Here is an 18367-nt window from a genome sequence, read left to right as displayed (position 1 = left end):
TATTAAAGAAGAGCATTTTAGTGAGGCCCAATCTTGATTTAGAAGAAGAATAGGAACAAGATAAGATATTCTTGGTCTCAGATTCATCATAGAGAATTGCATCCACCAAAATTGTACAACACCTGTTGATCAAGAGAAAGTTGTTGACAGCTTGAACTAGGATTTTCCTAAATCCAAAAGAAAAAGGCAGAATGTTTGTAACAAAATTTTGCACTCAAATTTGTATCATGATAAACCCAACCTTGTAAATTAATTTAAACGACCATACACCATGTCGCAGAATTCTCAATATTAATGGCACCAAAACCCACAATTATCTTTTATCTGTATCATCATTCCAGTGGAGAGTCATTGCTTCATTTCTAAATAGAAACTCTTAAAATACGTAAATCCAACGTCCCAAGATGAAAATGGATTAAGCGATGCCTCAATAAGCAAATTCTTCTCGGGGGCAAACTTTTCTACGGATTTGGAAGTCTGGCGCCAAATACGAAACTAGGGCCCTGAGGGGTGCCAACATTATTACGCCCTCGATTTATATTGTGACAAAGCAGAATATAGATCCCTAAACTTACCAGGGTCCACTAATTCGATGTTATTTTTATCAACAAATATCTCCAAAGAATAGGTCACGGTTATGGAACCTCACTTGCGGCCAATCATTTTTTCTTCCCGCCATTTACTTAAATTGAAACTTTTAATGTTGGTAAAACGTGCCTCATATTGGTATAAGTTATTACTGTGTTCAAAATTCATTCCAAAGTGTCTAAGTAACAAGAAGCTCTATTATTATCAAAATTATCTCTAGTCCTTAAAAAGGTGGACTAAATATTCTTGGTTTTAGTTTTGCAAAATGATTCCTATTATTTAATTGATACTTTAGTATGTTGGTATGAGGACCCTTTTCGATAGATCATCAGGACACAAAGGGTATCACAAATGGGCTAACCTTATAGTTGATTGAGTTCAATTGCAAGATGATTAGCCGGAGAAGTTATGTTTGACAACTTTTGAAGGAAAACATTCGGTTGTCTGCTCTCCTAGGAATCCTTAACAATGAGCTTGTCATTATCAAGGTTGGTTGACTAGCAATTTCGAATGTTCCAAGGATGCATTACTTCTAGTTTTTAATTTGTACTTGTGCTGCAGGCATCATGACTTAATAATACTTCAACTTTCTTTAAAGGACGTCGCCACCTAGTAGTGCCATTGATAATAATGGTGGCGACCCATTACTGGAGAAGTCGCCTAAGAAATTTCGCTCAACCAATACTTGGCTTGAGACGAAGAAAATTCAGAATGCCCTTGAGGAAAGGAAATCCCTTATGGAGGAGAAGAGGGTTGAAAAACTGTAAGTGTCAATATTTAATCGTTTTAATGGTCATTGGTTGAAATGGACATCGTATTCAATTCCTACTTACATAAATGCTAATGCTTAGCGTTAGGCTTTCATTAGAAAAAAAAAGTTTTGATGAAGTCTATGGAATGTTGTGTACCTTGTTTACAAATAGCAGATACCTGGCAAACGAAAACGTATTTGCATGTGCATCGCTTTTTTTGGATTTATTAAGTTATGTCTGTTGAATGCACCATCGGCGGCGAAGAATTATATGGCTGTGGTTAAATAACCCTATCCATCAATTCACTAGCTGAGACATTATATTTTCAGAAAATTATTATTTTTGAGTAATTTCGAAAAGCTTGTCCTCTGTTATCTTATTGCTGCTTTCCTTTCACTGGACTCGGCGTTGACATAAGCCTGAGTACTAGAATTATAAAATTTAATTGATAAAAACGGGGAATTTCTTCAATCATTTCAAAAGACTTCAACATTTAATCGAAGGTATAAAATAAAACTGCAGAACGCAGGAATCGTGTTTTAAGGCTTTGAATTCCAATACTTAACTGATAGGTTCTACGACGGGATGTGCAAGTTTTCTTGATTCATTTTAACTTTATGCGATGGGATTATTAAGTCAAGTAATTGAAATATATTTGCTCATGCCGCCAATTTATCGAAGAAACTCAATATGGTGAGTGTATCAAGGGATTAAATTTCATAATTTTCATTCAGAAGTAACTAAAAGGTTGCCCTGAAATTGCATGATTCAATCACAAACGATTCAAAAATTCGTGTGCTATCCACAATCTTACCTGTTGATTCATATTAGCTATTTCTGAATCCAACCGTGATAAACTCCCGATTATTTTCGTGGGATTAAAAGTGGGTGATATAATTTCCCTTTATTAAATATTCGAGTATGCATTGTTTTGTTATATCCCTTCTTTTGTTGTCTTTACATTAGTGCACAGCTGTCCCAAGGGGAGTGGCTTCCTTCTTCTAACCTGGTAAAGGTCACAAAACAAGTTGGTCGCCATTGGACTACAATGGGACATAGCCACTTGGGAGGATTATACCTTGACCCAGAAGAAGCTTTATTCCTTCTTGAAGCAGTAGGTGTTCATATGATTAGTATCTGCTAAACTTATTTTTCCATTAATCATACAGTATAGCTTTCATGTGTTTTGGGCTTATACCTAACTCTATTGAAACAAGGCAAGCCCTGGGAAATTTTATGTTTGTATTGGTTCTTTTTTTAAACCTAGATTTAACCAAGATTCTGCAACTTTGGAAACTTTAAGAAATTTCCCGTTAAGTGATCCAAGTCCTCAGCCAAAATTTGCAAGAATTCATTCTTTTATCAGAGTCAATATTTATTTTTTATGAGACCTATATAATTTTAATCCATGGCCTGAACAACAGTTATCAAACAAGTTAGTATATTGTAATGACTTTCTAGAATCCTCAAATTCTTTTTAATTCATTGTGTTGATCAGCATCATAGTTTAAATCTATCATATTTGCATGTGACTATGCACACTTAAATTTCTCTGTAGATAATGATTTAGGATAGATTTTAATATTTAATGCTCGAGTCTTGCCATTGGCATGATATGCGGTGTGCATATTATCTTAACTGAATTTTTAATTTGTGTTTGGGCACTCTGCATACACTCCCTTATCGCATTCATTCATTCATGGATTCACACATGTTCTTTTGTTCCTAAGGCTCCTTGTATACCATTTCTCGATAGTCTTTTTGACCACTTTCATCGTTGACTTTCTCAGTCTACCCCTTCCTCTTTCAAACCATATGCTTTTCCCTTTTGCATCTGATTTGTCTCTCATCTATTCAGAAACTAGGAATAATAATAATAATGTTCATTGGTTTGAGGACGTGTGATTTACTAGTAAAGAGTGGTATTATTAAAACAATACACCCACACACACACTGCATCGGAGTCAATTTAGGACAAATACATTCATTAAATATTGTATGAATTCATCTGTGGAATAAAATGTCCTGCTTGCAAGATTGTCGGTATAGTTCATGCTTAAGCCATGGGAAGTTGAAGATTTCTCTGAGTTTCCTTGGTAAGCCAATAAAAAGTTTCATGCCTGCATAGATTGGATTCTTTCTAAAAGTACTCAAATGAGAAGTGACAGTCCTAATCTCTTTGTAGGCTCTGATGTTGTTTTCGAGTATATCACCATTTATTTCAATGTAAAACTATCATCTGTGATGGAAAAAAAATGTAGGAAAAATGTATAGGCAGGGTTAAATAAGAATTATGATTGTAAATGGGCCTGGTAGTAGTGGTAATGTTTTTCTGGGATATTACCGAAAATTCCAATGGCCTATTTTTGGAGCCTCAAATAGACCAGTGTATTGGTCTGAATAACCCCAAATCATATCACGAGATATCAAAGTTACTTTTGCAGCATCTCCCCCGTTTGATTTTGTCTGAGATAAAACTCCTTTGTGTGTAAAACGTTGGCTTTAATCTTGTGGACCATGATGCAATGTACACAACTATGAATACCTGTGATATTGTACAATGCATGGTATTTCATCGTAACATCTTATTCCTTTAAAGCCCCCTAAATTATGGAGTGTAAGAGGATGCCTTGGTTGCTTTACTGACTGAAGTACTCGGCCAGGCGTCGAGGGATTCAGGTTCAAATCCCAGTCAATGCAAATGATTTTTACACTTTGAAATTTCTGCAACTCAGTGCACATGAGTGGATGACTCCGTTTAAAGTTACGGTCATGGCATCTCCCGCAGTTCATTGAACTTTCTGGGAAACCACAGATTGTACAGAGAAAGGAACTGGTACCCATATCTCCATAAGTGAATTCCACATGCCATTAGGCTTAGCACTAGGCTTTCACGTTGTTAACTGTGGTTATCATATTTATTCCTGTAGATACTGTTCTGCAATTTGGTTGGATTAGGTATGGATGTACAACCTAACTTAACCTTAAAAAAAAAATTAATTATAACAATTTTTGTCATTACATGGGGTATACAATATACAATAGACATTGTAAAGTTGAAGTAGGAGAGATACTATTTACATTTCATGCGTACAAATATAGACAGACGTATAGCAAATACTGCATTCAGTTAAAAATATTCATAGTTAGTACATCAGAATCAAAGTATTCCTGTATGGAATATAAGGCTTTGATTAGTAAGCCATTTATGGACAATATTTTTGAATATTTGCATATCCTTATTTCTAGCTGTCCCAGGTAACTTATTGAACAGCTTATTTCCCAGGCAGGTGAAAGACTTTTGAGACTTAAAGAGTCTATGATTGCTTGCATCAATTTTTGCTCTATATTATGTACTATACTGATGCACATTTGATCTTTCCGGTGGAGCATTTCAGTTCTCTTTCTCATGGATATGCACTTGAAACAGGTATTCACTCTCTAATGTCATTATGCCACTTATTACAAAAAGTTGTTTAGAGTGATCTTTAGCACCATAGATTGTAATTAATCTCACAGTCTTTTTTTTAGCACAAAAATAATTTTTACACCACTTAAGTTTTCCCCAAATGTAAAACCATACAATATATGAGTATGAAGATGTGCATGGTATATATAAACTATATGGATAAGCATTTGTTATGAGTGATTTAATTCTCCTAATCAAGCACAATGCTTTAAACAGCATATTGCGGCAGACACCAATTTTATCGTCATTCCAAGTTGAGTCCAGTAGAGAGCGTTATAATTTTACAGTTTAAATCTTGGCAAGAGGAATGTTGTTCATACTACCTATAACGTTTTGAGTTTTCTCTGTGTTTAGAAATAATTTGTTGCCAGAGAACCATTTTTGCAAGGAGAGGAAGCTAGTTAGAAATTTTAAAATATGTCCATTTCAAGGATGAACTTGCCAATAAGATTTCGTACCCCTCCCACTCCTAGATCTACCACTCTTTCAAGTCCAGTGCTCCCCGTAGAGGGGGTATTCCCCTCCCAACCAAACCGCCATTAACAGCCAACAATTGACACCGAAAGCTGTAGTTCCCTTTCCCCCCCACCTACATTTTAACCTACTTTTTCCCCCTTGCACCCGCCCCCACTCTGGAGGTGTATGGTTGGCTTCTGTGGGGACCACCTGATGATGACGTTCAATGTCAAAACCTGGGTCTTGCCCTCTCATTGGCTTTGCACACTTCATTCTCTTTTTCTTTTATCGTATGTAGAAAAATCGATAATATGCATACAATCGCAAAGGGTGTAAAACTCAAAAGAATAAGTAATAGAATGCTTACAATACTAATAATATTAATGTATTTGTCCAAGGGCCAGATGGTGCGAAAGAAAAATTGCTCATTTAGCATAGAACTTATCAAATGGGATTAAGCAAAATTGGCAGCAAGAAAAGTATTCACTGGTGCTACAGAAAAGTCTTTTCAGCTGGAGGCATTTCAGGTTGGACTTGAAGGATGTAAGGCACATTGAGGTTTTAAATTCAACTGACGGTTAGTGGTGCAAAATAAGACCCATGTTATGGGGCCCTAGATAAGAACAATCAGTATGTAATGAGAAATATGCAAGCTATTAACTTTACTAACGAGTTCTATTCTTATGTACACCAGCAATACTATAAAATATGGTTATATTCTTTTTTTGCGGCCACAATTGTAGTAAAAATATAATTACGTGGAAGAGGCAACGTATTGAACTTCCTGAGGAGGGAAAGATCTTGGGTATCATGTGTGACACTGGCTATCAGGCTATCCATTTTCATTTACAGTTTAAATACAGAAACAGATTGAAGGGAAGAATCCCAGGTACAATATATAGGTACAATGTATGTGTATATGAGACCATAATAGATTAAGAGGAGAACATTACCAGAGTACAGTGAAATTAAGAGTATGAATAACAAACACAATCAGTTAAGTTTCTTTGGAAGAATGTCAATATGAGGAGACTGAAGAAGTTAGGAATTTAAATTAATACATTCAATAGATTCAGGTGAGATGTAGTGGAAGTTCATAATTATGAGAAAAACAAATTTTTACTTTTCCATAATTTAATTGGTGATGCGTTTCAGTTCACAGAACCATGAATAGGTCTTGTACCTGAAGATGATTCTGTGAACCGAAGCACATAGTACGCTACCGATAAACTTGTGGTAAAATGCAAATTTTTTTATCTCATAATTTAAATTAATGGCAAGGTACTTGGAAGATTCCATCTAAGGTAAAGTTTTTCCATTTAAAGGAATCTTTAACACCAGGGTGGGTGATTTTTTTGTGCGCGAATCTCATGACTTGTGACTTCTCATCATTGATTTTAAGAAGATTGTGATGGGTCCAAGAATTGATTTTTTGGGTCCCTAGACTTAGCTTAAGCCATGTGTTCAATTAAATCTCGTTTCCAAACATGCCCATTCCCTATTTTTACCATTATCGTTCTTTGCAACTCTAACATTCATGAAATATTATTCCTTTTCCATGATCGAACTCCATCAGAATTCTCCTCATTTGTTATCAAACATAGATTTTCAGGATTTCTATCCTGTGAATTCTGAATTGTGAGAACCTTTAATATTTTGACTTCCAGTATTCCTCATATTCATAATTAAGTTTTTTTTGCATATATTTCATTTGGATTAAATTAAAGTTGCTGTTAAGAATACATGACAAGTGTAAATGTATCAGCTGTCAATGAAATATCATGACTTGAGCCCTCATTCTTCTTAGGCCTGCATTGTTTCTATCATTGTGTAAATGTCCTTTGTACCATAATTGCCTTCTCGTTCCAGAACACAATTGAAATATACTTTAATGGATTACCCATGAGCCTGCAGCAAGCATACTCTGTGCTTCTTGGCAGTGAAACTGGATGCACGCTTGAAGAGTATAGGGCGTTTGCTCATCTGACAAGATTTGGGTATAGAGTTCGTCGACATAGACCCGAAATTGGTGGAAGGCCCAGAATAGATGACCCATTGGAGATTGATGTAGTTGGTATAGTTCGCAAGAGGAAATCTTGTGCTACAGAAGGTCCTAAGAATTTGGTCGATGTAGATGATTCTGTTGAAGTGGTTGAGTCTGTCAAGGTGAATACAAAGACCAGTTGCGATGGCCCCTCTCCTGCCCAGCTTCACCTCCCTTCCACATCGGAGGTTAACAATTCAGCAACCGACGATGATGACATCAAATTCCTTGAGATTGTTGACACAAGCAAGAAAAGGAAAGTTTTGTCCTCTGTGGTATTGAATGATGACGTTGAGATATCATCGGCTTCAAATGGTAATGGAAATGTTGCAGCTTCAGCGAAAAAGTCTAATGTGGAGCATGATAATACACGAAGGAATGAAGATAAAAGCTTAAAACTGGAAGCTGAGAAAACGAGCGATATTTCCATTCATTCCGAGTCTGATTGTGAGTTGGAGTTGGTGGAGGAACGTAATGAAAAGACTCAACCTAGTAGAGGAATGTATGAACGCACTCTCTTCGCTCCCGTGGCTAGCTCTTCACAGATGTCTGAATGCGTGTCTTCAGTGGACGCTCCATCTGCATCCCGTAATAACTGTCGACCAGAAGCAAAGCCCAATTTCAGGGGTCAGAATACACAGGCACCTAAAGTTGCAGTTGCAGAGGCCTCTGACGATGTCATCGTTCTAAGTGACGATGAATCAAAATGGGATGTTAAAAAAGCAAAAGAGCTTCTTAAATTCTACAAGGATATATCCTTGATTGAACTGATTGATATATCCGAAGAAGATGAGGAGGGAAAGGATGCTAGAAGTGCAAGTGGTGCTCGTAATAATAGAATTGACGAAAACTATGACTTTTGGGGTATTTTAGGGAGAATCCCAATACTTGAGAAGGGAAGAATGGTCATAAAAATGCCTGCTCCTCCCTCTCAGCTAATCCCTCATAATATCCAACCAACACGAGATGAGTATGTCGTCAATGTTTCAGCAAATGTGGATGGACCACATGTGGGTGATAATGCCACTCGGAGCCAGGAAAGTGAAGGGGGAATGAGTAGTCAGCAGGGGGATAGCCAGAGGGGTGCTGAAGGGGAGAGGAATGGTAATGGTGGAGTCGGGACATCTTGGGAATGCCCCGAAAGCAGTAGTGCTTTGTCTCAGCCAAGGGACCAATCAGGCAGGCCAAGGACACAACCTCGTGCCGTTGATAGAGGGTCAGGGGGAAACTCTTACCTTTTGCCCCTGCCGCAAGTGTCTCAGACCCCTACGGGAAATAATTTTCATCCCTGGCGAAATCCATATGCAAGGAATCCTACATATGGAAGCAATTCTTCATATGGAAGCAATGCTTCGTATGGAAGAAGTGCTCCATATGGGAGTAATCCTTGGAACCAATGGCCATCATTGAATCAAAACATGTCATCAATGAACTATTACTCAAGTCCCACGGTGTCCATGAACGTTTGGGGCAACCATTATCAGGCGGGAAGCAGTAGATCATTTTGGAGCTCTGTTGTGTACTCGGAGAGACAGGTTGGTGGCTACCCAATGCCAAATGCTAGTCAGCAGTGGGCCTCGTCCAATATTCCTCATTCTCATTACAGTGCTCTGCAAATGAATTCCCACAACTATGGGCACAATGTCTCAAGACAAAGTTGGGGTGGTAATAGAATGAACCACAGGCAGGGTCCTTATAGTTCATCGTATGGACCGAGGAGTGGTGGTAGATGGCAGCGCCATTCGGGCTACTGGCCCCACAGGGGGGGAAGTAGACATTATGGCAGGGGAGGTCGTTATCCTGGACACATGGCCAGAAGAAGCAATCACCAGGACATGACGGCTCAGGATACGTTTGCTCCTAGTGTTGTCCCGAGAGTGCCACATGCTCGGAATTGGACGGAGTTGAAGATTAAGAGTGAGAAGACTAATCCAGGTGAAACTACCGTGGAGACCAAACCAGAGATCATTATGGAAGACTCAAAAAATATCCTGCCACTTGTGAAGCCGACTGATAGTATAAGCATAGGTGAGTTTGGGCTAATCATTGGTTAGAATTCAATTCTTTTGAGTGGTGTCTACAATGCGGGTGACCAACTGGTCAATCGCAGAAGTGTTTTCTGTTGATTGCATCCTAACTGAGAATTGTTTGATTCTGATACACGTTAAACAGATCATCATGAATTGAAGTTGAATCATGAATTGTTATTGTCAGAGTAGATTCCAGTTTCATTCAGGCTAGAAGAGTCTATTGAACCCACGGACAAGGTTGGCCAAATCTGGTCTAAATTATATTCATGCAAATTTTTTGAGGTAAAAGAAAAATGTGACATCAACCAAATTTTCTGTTTATCATTTGTATTGCCTTGCTTAAATTTTGACAGTGTTATGCAGCATAATATTCATTGAAATTTGGTTTTATATAATAGAGCATTAGTTTAAAATCTGATTAGTTCTTAATCTTAAGCATCTTAATTTTTTTTTAAACCCCTGGGGCTTCTGAAAGGTCTGTCCAGATTTTGGTAAGACATTTGACAGTTTATAAGTTTGGGAAAATCTTATTTCGTGGCAGACCCCACAGTGGCTTATTAAATGCTGAATGTTTATGTGCAGATGTAAGTGAACACTGCAAATGTGGTGGGTGGTCCGGTGATTTTCAATTATTTGTCAGACACGTGCAGCTGCAAAGTCTTTATCCCTAACATCTCTGCATTGTTCACACTGGATGCAAATAAAGTGTTGCACATGCTGAGATATGTGAGGCCATGCACACAATGCTGGGTAAAGTGGAGTGGCCGAGAGAATAAGTTTGATGAATTTGTACTTTTTAAGTGTTTGCGCACATGCAGCATCTTGACATTTGTATCCATTCCATGTTTATCTTAGGCTAGGGATCATATTTAGGTGGGTACCAAGACAAAATTGTTTTAAGAACAAGAGTATGTCCCTCCTCTCATTGTCAGTTATAAAAATTTTAAGGTATACCTCGAGGGATATACTTATCTCAAGGGATATACTTATCTGTTTAATCATTGCTGATAATTTGTCTGTGGAAATTGCTTTCGAAATCAAAGTTAAGAAGAGATGTCCCTTTAAGAATAAAACTTTTTTGATATGGCTGAACTAAAACATTACTCTAAATCTTCATGGTCGACCATCAATTAGTATTTTAACGAGTGCTGTTGAAATGGCTTCTCTTTGATGCATTTCCTGGAGATGTTAGTGTTGTAAAGCATCCAAATGATCTACATCTACATAATACCCCGCAAGCCGCCGCAAGGGCGTGTGGCGGGGGGTGTTAGGTCACCAACCGTAAAAAAGAAAAATACCACATGCAAAAAAAAAACAACACGGAAAATTACACCCACAGCAGCGCACACACTCATGCAAAAATCCCTTCATCCAATACTCATGCAAACACATATACCGCAAAACAACTAAAAAACTGCACCCCATGATGCAGCACGAAAGACATTCTACAACACGGAAGCCAGGACACAACAAGCAAGAAATTGAAACATCACTACCACATGAAAATGCACCATGAAACACTCTACCCCCAAAGAGTCTCTAATTGGCAGGGAATGCGACCCAACGTTGCAGGTAGCAGGAATTTGCCCCCGCGGAGAGGGACGAGGGATTGAAAGGGAAACTTAAAAACAGATGAACGGAACACGAATGAGGTCATTCAGAAAGAATGGGTTATTATAGCAAAACACATAAGGTTAGTGGAAGAGCATGCATTTAAATACAACTAATTATTTTTTAGACGCTGAGGGTGGCAAGTGGAATTTTTGCTATCTATAACCCTGCAGTTGCTATCCCGTATTGTCCGTGGGAAAATGATGATACAAGCATGGCTCTCAGAAAGAAGCATGAATGGCCCAAATGAAGTGAAGCTTGAAGGCATATCAATTTAGAATGCACTAATGCTCTGAAGAATTATCCTTGAAGGTTACTTTAGGTGATTGAGTTGGTGCAGTCGCTAGTGTGCCGGCTTCCCACCCCGAGGAACTGGGTTTGAATCCCAGCAATGGCAGAATTTTTTGTGGAATCCCAATACCTTCGCATGTGTCATCTGAAGGAAGCACCTCGGGTGGAGTATGCCATCCGTTGGATGGGACATTAAATTGCGTGTAACCCCTTGGTATCTTTTGCTGACAGTAAACTAATGCCAATGTCAGGTTTCTCACCATCCTTCACCTATTCCCTGAAAATCCTATCTCTATCAAATCACACACGTCTATCCCTAATGTTGCTAATGACCTTAAAAGTTGGTCACCTCTCACAATAACTCCTCCCATTACTGCTCCATCTCTCTTTTCAAGTCCTGCTCTTTTCCCTGTTCAAATTTTAGAGTGAACATTGCATTATTGTTTGAATTAATATTAAAGCAGGATCATGCGGTGTTTCTATTCATCTACTTGTGAAATGCATTAGCTGTATTAATACAAGGGTAATCCCAAAAGTAAGGTCTCCAATATTTTAGAAATAGAAAAATACTATTTATTTCCTATGATATATGTACATCATTTTAAAGACTGATCGATTATCTATTTTTCTGCATAATTGCCATTTTGGTCGATGCATTTTTGTAAACGCTGAGACATTTCTTTATGCCCATGTCGCACCAGTTTACCGCCATGAATGAGTTTATTCTTCAGGTGAATTTCTTTGCCATTATGCAGATGAAAAGGATAGATTTTTGGACTCGACTGTCACGGGTGATGAAACCTTGGCATTCCACTTCACACCTGAGACCAAACGACAATCTCGTGAGCGGCGGCATCCCTCTTCATCCAAGCCGCAAAAATTCAAACAAACACAGTCTGCTGGTACAGTCGTGGCAACTGTGTTTTGGGATCGGAAGGGGGTATTGTTGGTCGACTTCATGCCTGCAAGGACCACAATAAATGCCGACAGGTACATTGAAAAAACCCAGACGGGCAATTCAGAACCGAAGAAGAGGAATTTTGAGCAAGGGCGTTTGCATTCTCCATGACAACGCTCGCCCACTCGTTGCCCGCCAAATCATCGCTCTCCTGCAAGACTTCGGTTGGGACATGGTCAACCACCCACCCTATAGTCCGGACTTGGCCCCCAATGACTTTCACCTGTTCCCTAAGTTGAAAGAATATTTGGCTAGAAGGTGATTCACCTCCGACGAAGAGGTGAAAGATGAAGTTTATTGTTTCCTCTAGGTCATGGCGGGGAGCTGGTACGACATGGGCATACAGAAACTGTCACAGCATTTACAAAAATGCATCGACCAAAATGGCAATTATGTATAGAAATAGATAATTGATCAATCTGTAAAATTATGTATGTATCATAGAAAATAAATGGTTTTTTTCTATTCCTAATAAATTGAAGACCTTACTTTTGGGATTACCCTCGTATTTCATTAGTTCAAAATTTCATGTCAAAGTTTTGTTCATTCGGAGTGTTGATAAATTTGTAATTTCCTCCTCATTCCTCAACCAATCATTTTCCTGCTTTTTTCTCAGATGCAGTTCAATCAAAGCTCCAGATTACCAGGTCTGGGAAGGACAGCTATTACAATAGCCCAGAAGCTTACCAAAGTTCCTTGTCGATAAAATTTGATTTGTACATGCCAAACTCCAATTTTAGAAAGTCTTGCCCGGGGATTCCAAGATATCGCCTTAGTGTTGTGAAGTAAGTATAAAAGGTTTCCTTGACCAATATATGTTCCTCAGAATCAGCCTGCTTCTTAATATTAACTGGATTTAATGGATTTTTATCTTGCAGGTCTGATGATAGAATTCCAAAGTTGAAGGATACTTGGCATCTGACGAAAGATTTGAATGATGAAGTCCCTCTTTTGTTTGCCGTCAGCTTTACTGAAAATGTCAATTTTTTCAGCTTTTCCAATGTGAAACTTCCCGCACCCTTGCCACAGTGAAAGACATGTTTCGTGTTTTAATATGTACCGCTGTTGTGATATGTCAGTGATAATGGAGACAAATATTCAATTATCTTTACACTCTTTTATACATGTCTGTGAGTCTTTTTGTCTTTCTTTTTGCTGTACTTAATGGATTTTGATTTTTTTCTTTGTAATTTTCCAGATGAGTATTTTTTTGAAAATACAATTTCTTGATTTTTATTCACTAGCCATTACAATTCACTAGCGTATTAAGTTGTTGTATTCTTTGTGTATACATGTTTAAAACTGGGAACGCCACATGATGTTGACTTTATGCAAGTTCCCTTTCAAATGTTTCAATGTGAATGCATTGTATGCATTTTTATGTTGTCAAAGCTGAAATATGTGGTCATTGTATTACATGTTGCACAAGATGTTGCCAATGTTCGAAAAGTATTCCAAGGAGACTTTATTTGGGATTAGCATCTGTCTTTCAGTTCTTTATTGTATAACTGTAAAGTTGTTAGCAAAATTAAAGTTTAGAATTGACAATCCTTTTGCGTTTCTGTCTTAGCCCTCTTGCTGCTATAGTCCGCAGCTCACAGTTGTATAAAATAAACACCCATCTTTATGAATCTTGCATCCAATTTAGTTTTTTAATGCTGCCGTAAATTTACTACTGCCCTATTTCTTTTGCCATTGTCAGTTACCCTTCCGTTTATAAAGTAAAAGCATTCTATTTGTTCAAATTTATTCTTACAAATTGCAATAACTAATTCGTTTTGCATTCCTTTTTCCAGACCAATTTGCCTTGTCATAGAAAAATACAATCCATATTAAAGTTTTCACTGGTGTTTTATTTATGTCTCTACTTATGGTAGCTGTCATCAACTCCCGACTTTCATTAAATTCCTTTTTACCTGAAGCAATTCTTGTGTTTACATCCCTAATAATCTATACAACCCACTCTCCTCCATAGCTCCTCCTAAATAGTTAGACTGTTCCACCTGTTCCAGTTGTACGTCCGCCAACTTTAATGTTTATCTTAGTCTTCCTTTGGAATCTCATTACCTTTGTGTTCTTATGATTAATTCTACTCCGACACCTTTCATGCTGATTCTGCAATGTGGTAAGTATTAATTGTAACCTTTGGTTGAATAACTAACTCTTGATTATCTGCAAATCTAATTAATTTAGAGCTCCCACCCAATTTCACTCCAGCCTCTAGCTCTTCTCATGAATTTCTCACCGTTTCTTACTCATGTGTATTGAAAAGAACAGGCGATAATGGACATCCCTCTAGAGCTCCCCTGCCTAGCACTGCCCTTCCCGACACTCCTGACATGTTTTGCAAAGAGTTCATTAACTCTGTTCAGTTAACCCTGCCCAATGCCTTATCAAAATTTTTGAATCATCCAAAATACATTGTCGATGCACTCATTTATTCCTTTCTATTAGTAATCTCATTATTGCTATGGCATTATGCATACCCCCCACGCTTTGTCAGCTCAAACTGAGCTTCGCCCAAGTATTCATTTGCTCTCCTCTCCTTCCTTATGCCGCTGATCACCTTCGTCAAATGTGTAATCAAACTTAGACCAATAATATAATCCCCCCGTCACATGCCCTTGCAGCGGCTTGTGGGATATTATGTAGATGGAGGTAATCAGAGTCCTATAGCCCAAACATACTGCTACTTTGGCAAATTCCAAAGAAACTGCGGGAGATGCCGCAACAGTAACTTTTAACGGAGTCATCCGCTAATGTGCATTTCAATGCAACAATTTCAGAGTGTAAAAATCATTTGCCTTGAAAGGTGACTGATTTTTACACTCTGAAATTGTTGCATTGATACTGCTACTTATTTTTTTTTTTGGGATTGGTAACAATACTGATCTAACAAAGTCCTGTGGCCTAATTCCTCCCTAAGAAAGGGCTCTTATGGGCCCTAAAAAAACTTTTCCTTCCTAGCTTTCATAAATTCATGAGTAGTTCTAAGAGGATATTGCCTATTCCAGAGCATAATTTCATTTCATTCCTCTTCCACTGTTACGTATATCTGGTCTTAAGTCTTTCTTATTGGTGTATTTTTCCCTTTACATATCCAAACTCCCTGGTATTTATTTATATTTTTTCTATTATATCATTTTTCCATCTAGTCATGAGTCCTTCTGTAATTCATATTATACCCAACTCATGGCTTTTTACCTTTCATTGACTGTTTAAATGTAATTTTCTATGTTGAATCCTGAATTTACCTTCACCTTTCTCCTAAGCATGTTCATTTTGCCCTGTAAACTTTCAATGTCTTAGGACTGCTTTTTCCTTCCTGATTTCTTTACCTTATTAGTTTCTCACCTCTGTTTATTGTGTAGTTCTTTTTACTTTCTTCTCCCATTTACACTCTTCTTAAATCTATGCTCTGCCATATTATAAACTATCTTATATTTTCCTATATATCCCCACATTTTTTATGTTTGCTTATGTCCTCTGTGGTGTTGAAAACAAGTGTTAGTTATAATTAATCTATTTTTCCCACAAGATTTTTTACTCAGTGTGGTTTTTCCTAAATTGTGCTCTTTTTAACATCACACCGTCACTGAATTGGCTGCCCCACTGAGGTCAGTCACCTCAGCAGTCGCCAGGCTGAGGAATAGATGGACTACCTCTCGTCTGGCTCCTTCCCATCAGCCTTTGGGGCATAGGATACCCTACTACAAGCAATTATCATTTCTCTCACCAGCATGGCTTCATAAATCATAGGAATACGCAAGCCCTACTTCTGTATTAAGATTGTAGTCCATGGGGAGGGACTCTTCTATATGTAGATCTTATTTTAACTTTATCCATGTCCTAAATCAACATTTTCACAATTGGTCGCAAATTCTAATTTTTGTCCTTGCCAATGTGGGGTAACAGTACCTCTCGATTATTTTTCATTGTATTATCTGGAGAAGCCTAAGTTTCTTGAATGCGAATATACTTATACTTCTCTGCATGGCCTAATATGGTTCAAGGTAAGAGTGTCAACAAGGTAGCTAACTTATCCCTGGGTACTCAGTTCAGTTTCATCCAACTTAATTTGCATAATGCGATATTTCATTTGCGAACACCTATTTGCTGAGATTGAATTCAAATCCCATCCTTTGAACGCCGCAAAATTTCCCATAATAATAATGGATAGAACTTTGGCTTGGTCAGACCCCAGAGAAGAAATTGGGGTAAGCAGAAGCACTGAGTGAACGGTGCCATGAAGTTGGAGTATTTTGGGTTTACTGTAGGTTGCCTGACTTGATCTGTTTAGTATTATAAATGTATGCATGAATAGTTTGTAATGAACGTCATAAGTAAGAAGTCCCCTTTGATCCTCAGTGGACAAGCACAGTGAAGGACCAGAGATTAGATTCTTAGAAAGTGAAAGAACATTGAATTAAACTTAGAGTGAAGAAATGTAGTTTCATGCATCTGCCCTATGACAAAGAACCCTAGGAAATTATGTGATGCTGAATTAGTTTAACATTCATCTTTGGATATTGGTAAATAATATTCTTTGCCCATTAAGTTTTGTGTTTTTTTAACTAGAAGGTTGTAATTATTTTAAATCATACATATAATGAGCCATTTTTAATAACAATGTGATCTTGCACATATAGTTGTATTTTTTGGGTTCATTGACTACTATGGTCATTTTGTAATATGATGTTACGTCTTCCAGGTTGAGGAGATTCCTGCATTCTCCATTTGTTGCAGCTTCTAGTGTTTGAATCTGTTTTCCCTTTTTGATTAAATCCTTTCTGAAGTTTTCCCAACTCTTGTGCTGGAATACTTAATCCATCAAAAGAAAATGGAACTTTGATTATGTATGTTCTTATGGTTGAATTTATTCTTTAAAATGTTTTTTTTTATTAATGTATGATTTAATTCCAATGTTAAGTTCTACGCAAGTTATTTTATATATGTATATACTTTAATAAAACTTTTTTATTCACTTAAACGTCTCATTATTCTTTGCATGTTCTTGCAAGGTATCCAGGCAGGTTTCCGGTAGCTCAAAGTTGGACTTAAATTGTATTGGATTCAAAATCTTTTCTGTGGGGTGGTCGAGAATTCCGCCAGTTGGGAAAAAGAAGCGCGGTTTGCCTGTGCTCAAGGATGAAGTTTCAGTCAGGGTGTTGGCTTCATTGTGAATGAGGGCGCTCACGAAATCTTATCTCATCGGCTGCTATGGGTTTGTGTGAATTTTATCATTTGAAGACTTATGATAGCAGTATTCACGCTCCATGGGATGGTGAACCTCAAGTGTCAAGGATGAGTTCTGAGAAAATTGAGGTAAGTTTTGAGAAAGTGTTACTAAGGTGAAAGAATAATATTATCATGAGACAAGAGCCATTGGGTCAGTACGGGCTATGTTTGTTTAAACGGATCATTTGATGGCCCAAGAGGAAATGATAGGAGAAATTTAAGGGGAAAATAATTGAAAAAGTAGACTCTTTTTCATTTTAGCAGAATATTTGTGAAAATAAAATAGAGAAAGAGACTATAAGGCATGTGGACGCTGGAATAAAGGTTGTTTAATAAACAACTGTAGCACGTTTGAATATAAACTCATTACCATTAGTTTGATGCAGCAAAAATGGCACAATTTATTCCACCGAGATGGTATCCCTCAATTTTTTCTGAACTTGGAAAGTCGGACAAAAATAAATCTTTAATTTGCATGCTATGTCTCAGTGATTTATTCAAAAAAAGCTTTTTCCATGATTTCTGGTCATGGGGTACTTCTATATCAGTGTCTAATGTTTTTTAAAAAAACAAGCGGGGAATGCCACAGTATGAGAAAGTCGAAGAGCCTGTTGACTGCTCCACTTATGTTGATTTCAGGGTGCAACATTGCCAAGCAGCGCCTTATTCTCTACTTTCTGAAAGTCTTGCCCTTATGGGAAAAACTTAACAATAACGAAAATAAAGCGAGGACTACTGAGTGTATAGTGTCAATTTTAGTGAAATAGATGCTCTGGTTCAGGAGATAATGCCTTTTACTTATCGAGAAAATGTGAACTACAATGTTGGTATCACTGAACTGTGTATGGTCGATACTGGTCGAGATGGAGTTGTGGGCCAAGTTCAGTTAACTACCTTCAATGTAATATTATTTTTAATTATTTGCTTCGT

The 18367-nt window shown here is 37.6% G+C and overlaps 1 protein-coding gene across 1 annotated transcript; it reads left to right on the top strand.

The window, feature by feature from the left end:
- The first annotated feature begins 808 nt into the window (after window positions 1–808).
- On the top strand, window positions 809–13747 carry Tsen54 (tRNA splicing endonuclease subunit 54). Its single transcript, XM_071588502.1, has 6 exons — window positions 809–1076; window positions 1187–1351; window positions 2307–2454; window positions 7135–9337; window positions 12816–12984; window positions 13078–13747. Exons 1-6 carry the CDS (start codon window positions 1057–1059, stop codon window positions 13229–13231), a joined length of 2859 nt encoding a protein of 952 aa, XP_071444603.1. The 5' UTR covers window positions 809–1056; the 3' UTR covers window positions 13232–13747.
- Window positions 13748–18367: the final 4620 nt, after the last annotated feature.

Source organism: Hetaerina americana, unplaced genomic scaffold (assembly GCF_022747635.1).
Source record: "Hetaerina americana unplaced genomic scaffold, ioHetAmer1.1.p SCAF_3, whole genome shotgun sequence".
NCBI lineage: Eukaryota > Metazoa > Arthropoda > Insecta > Odonata > Calopterygidae > Hetaerina > Hetaerina americana.
This window is presented reverse-complemented; position numbering and strand designations above follow the sequence as displayed.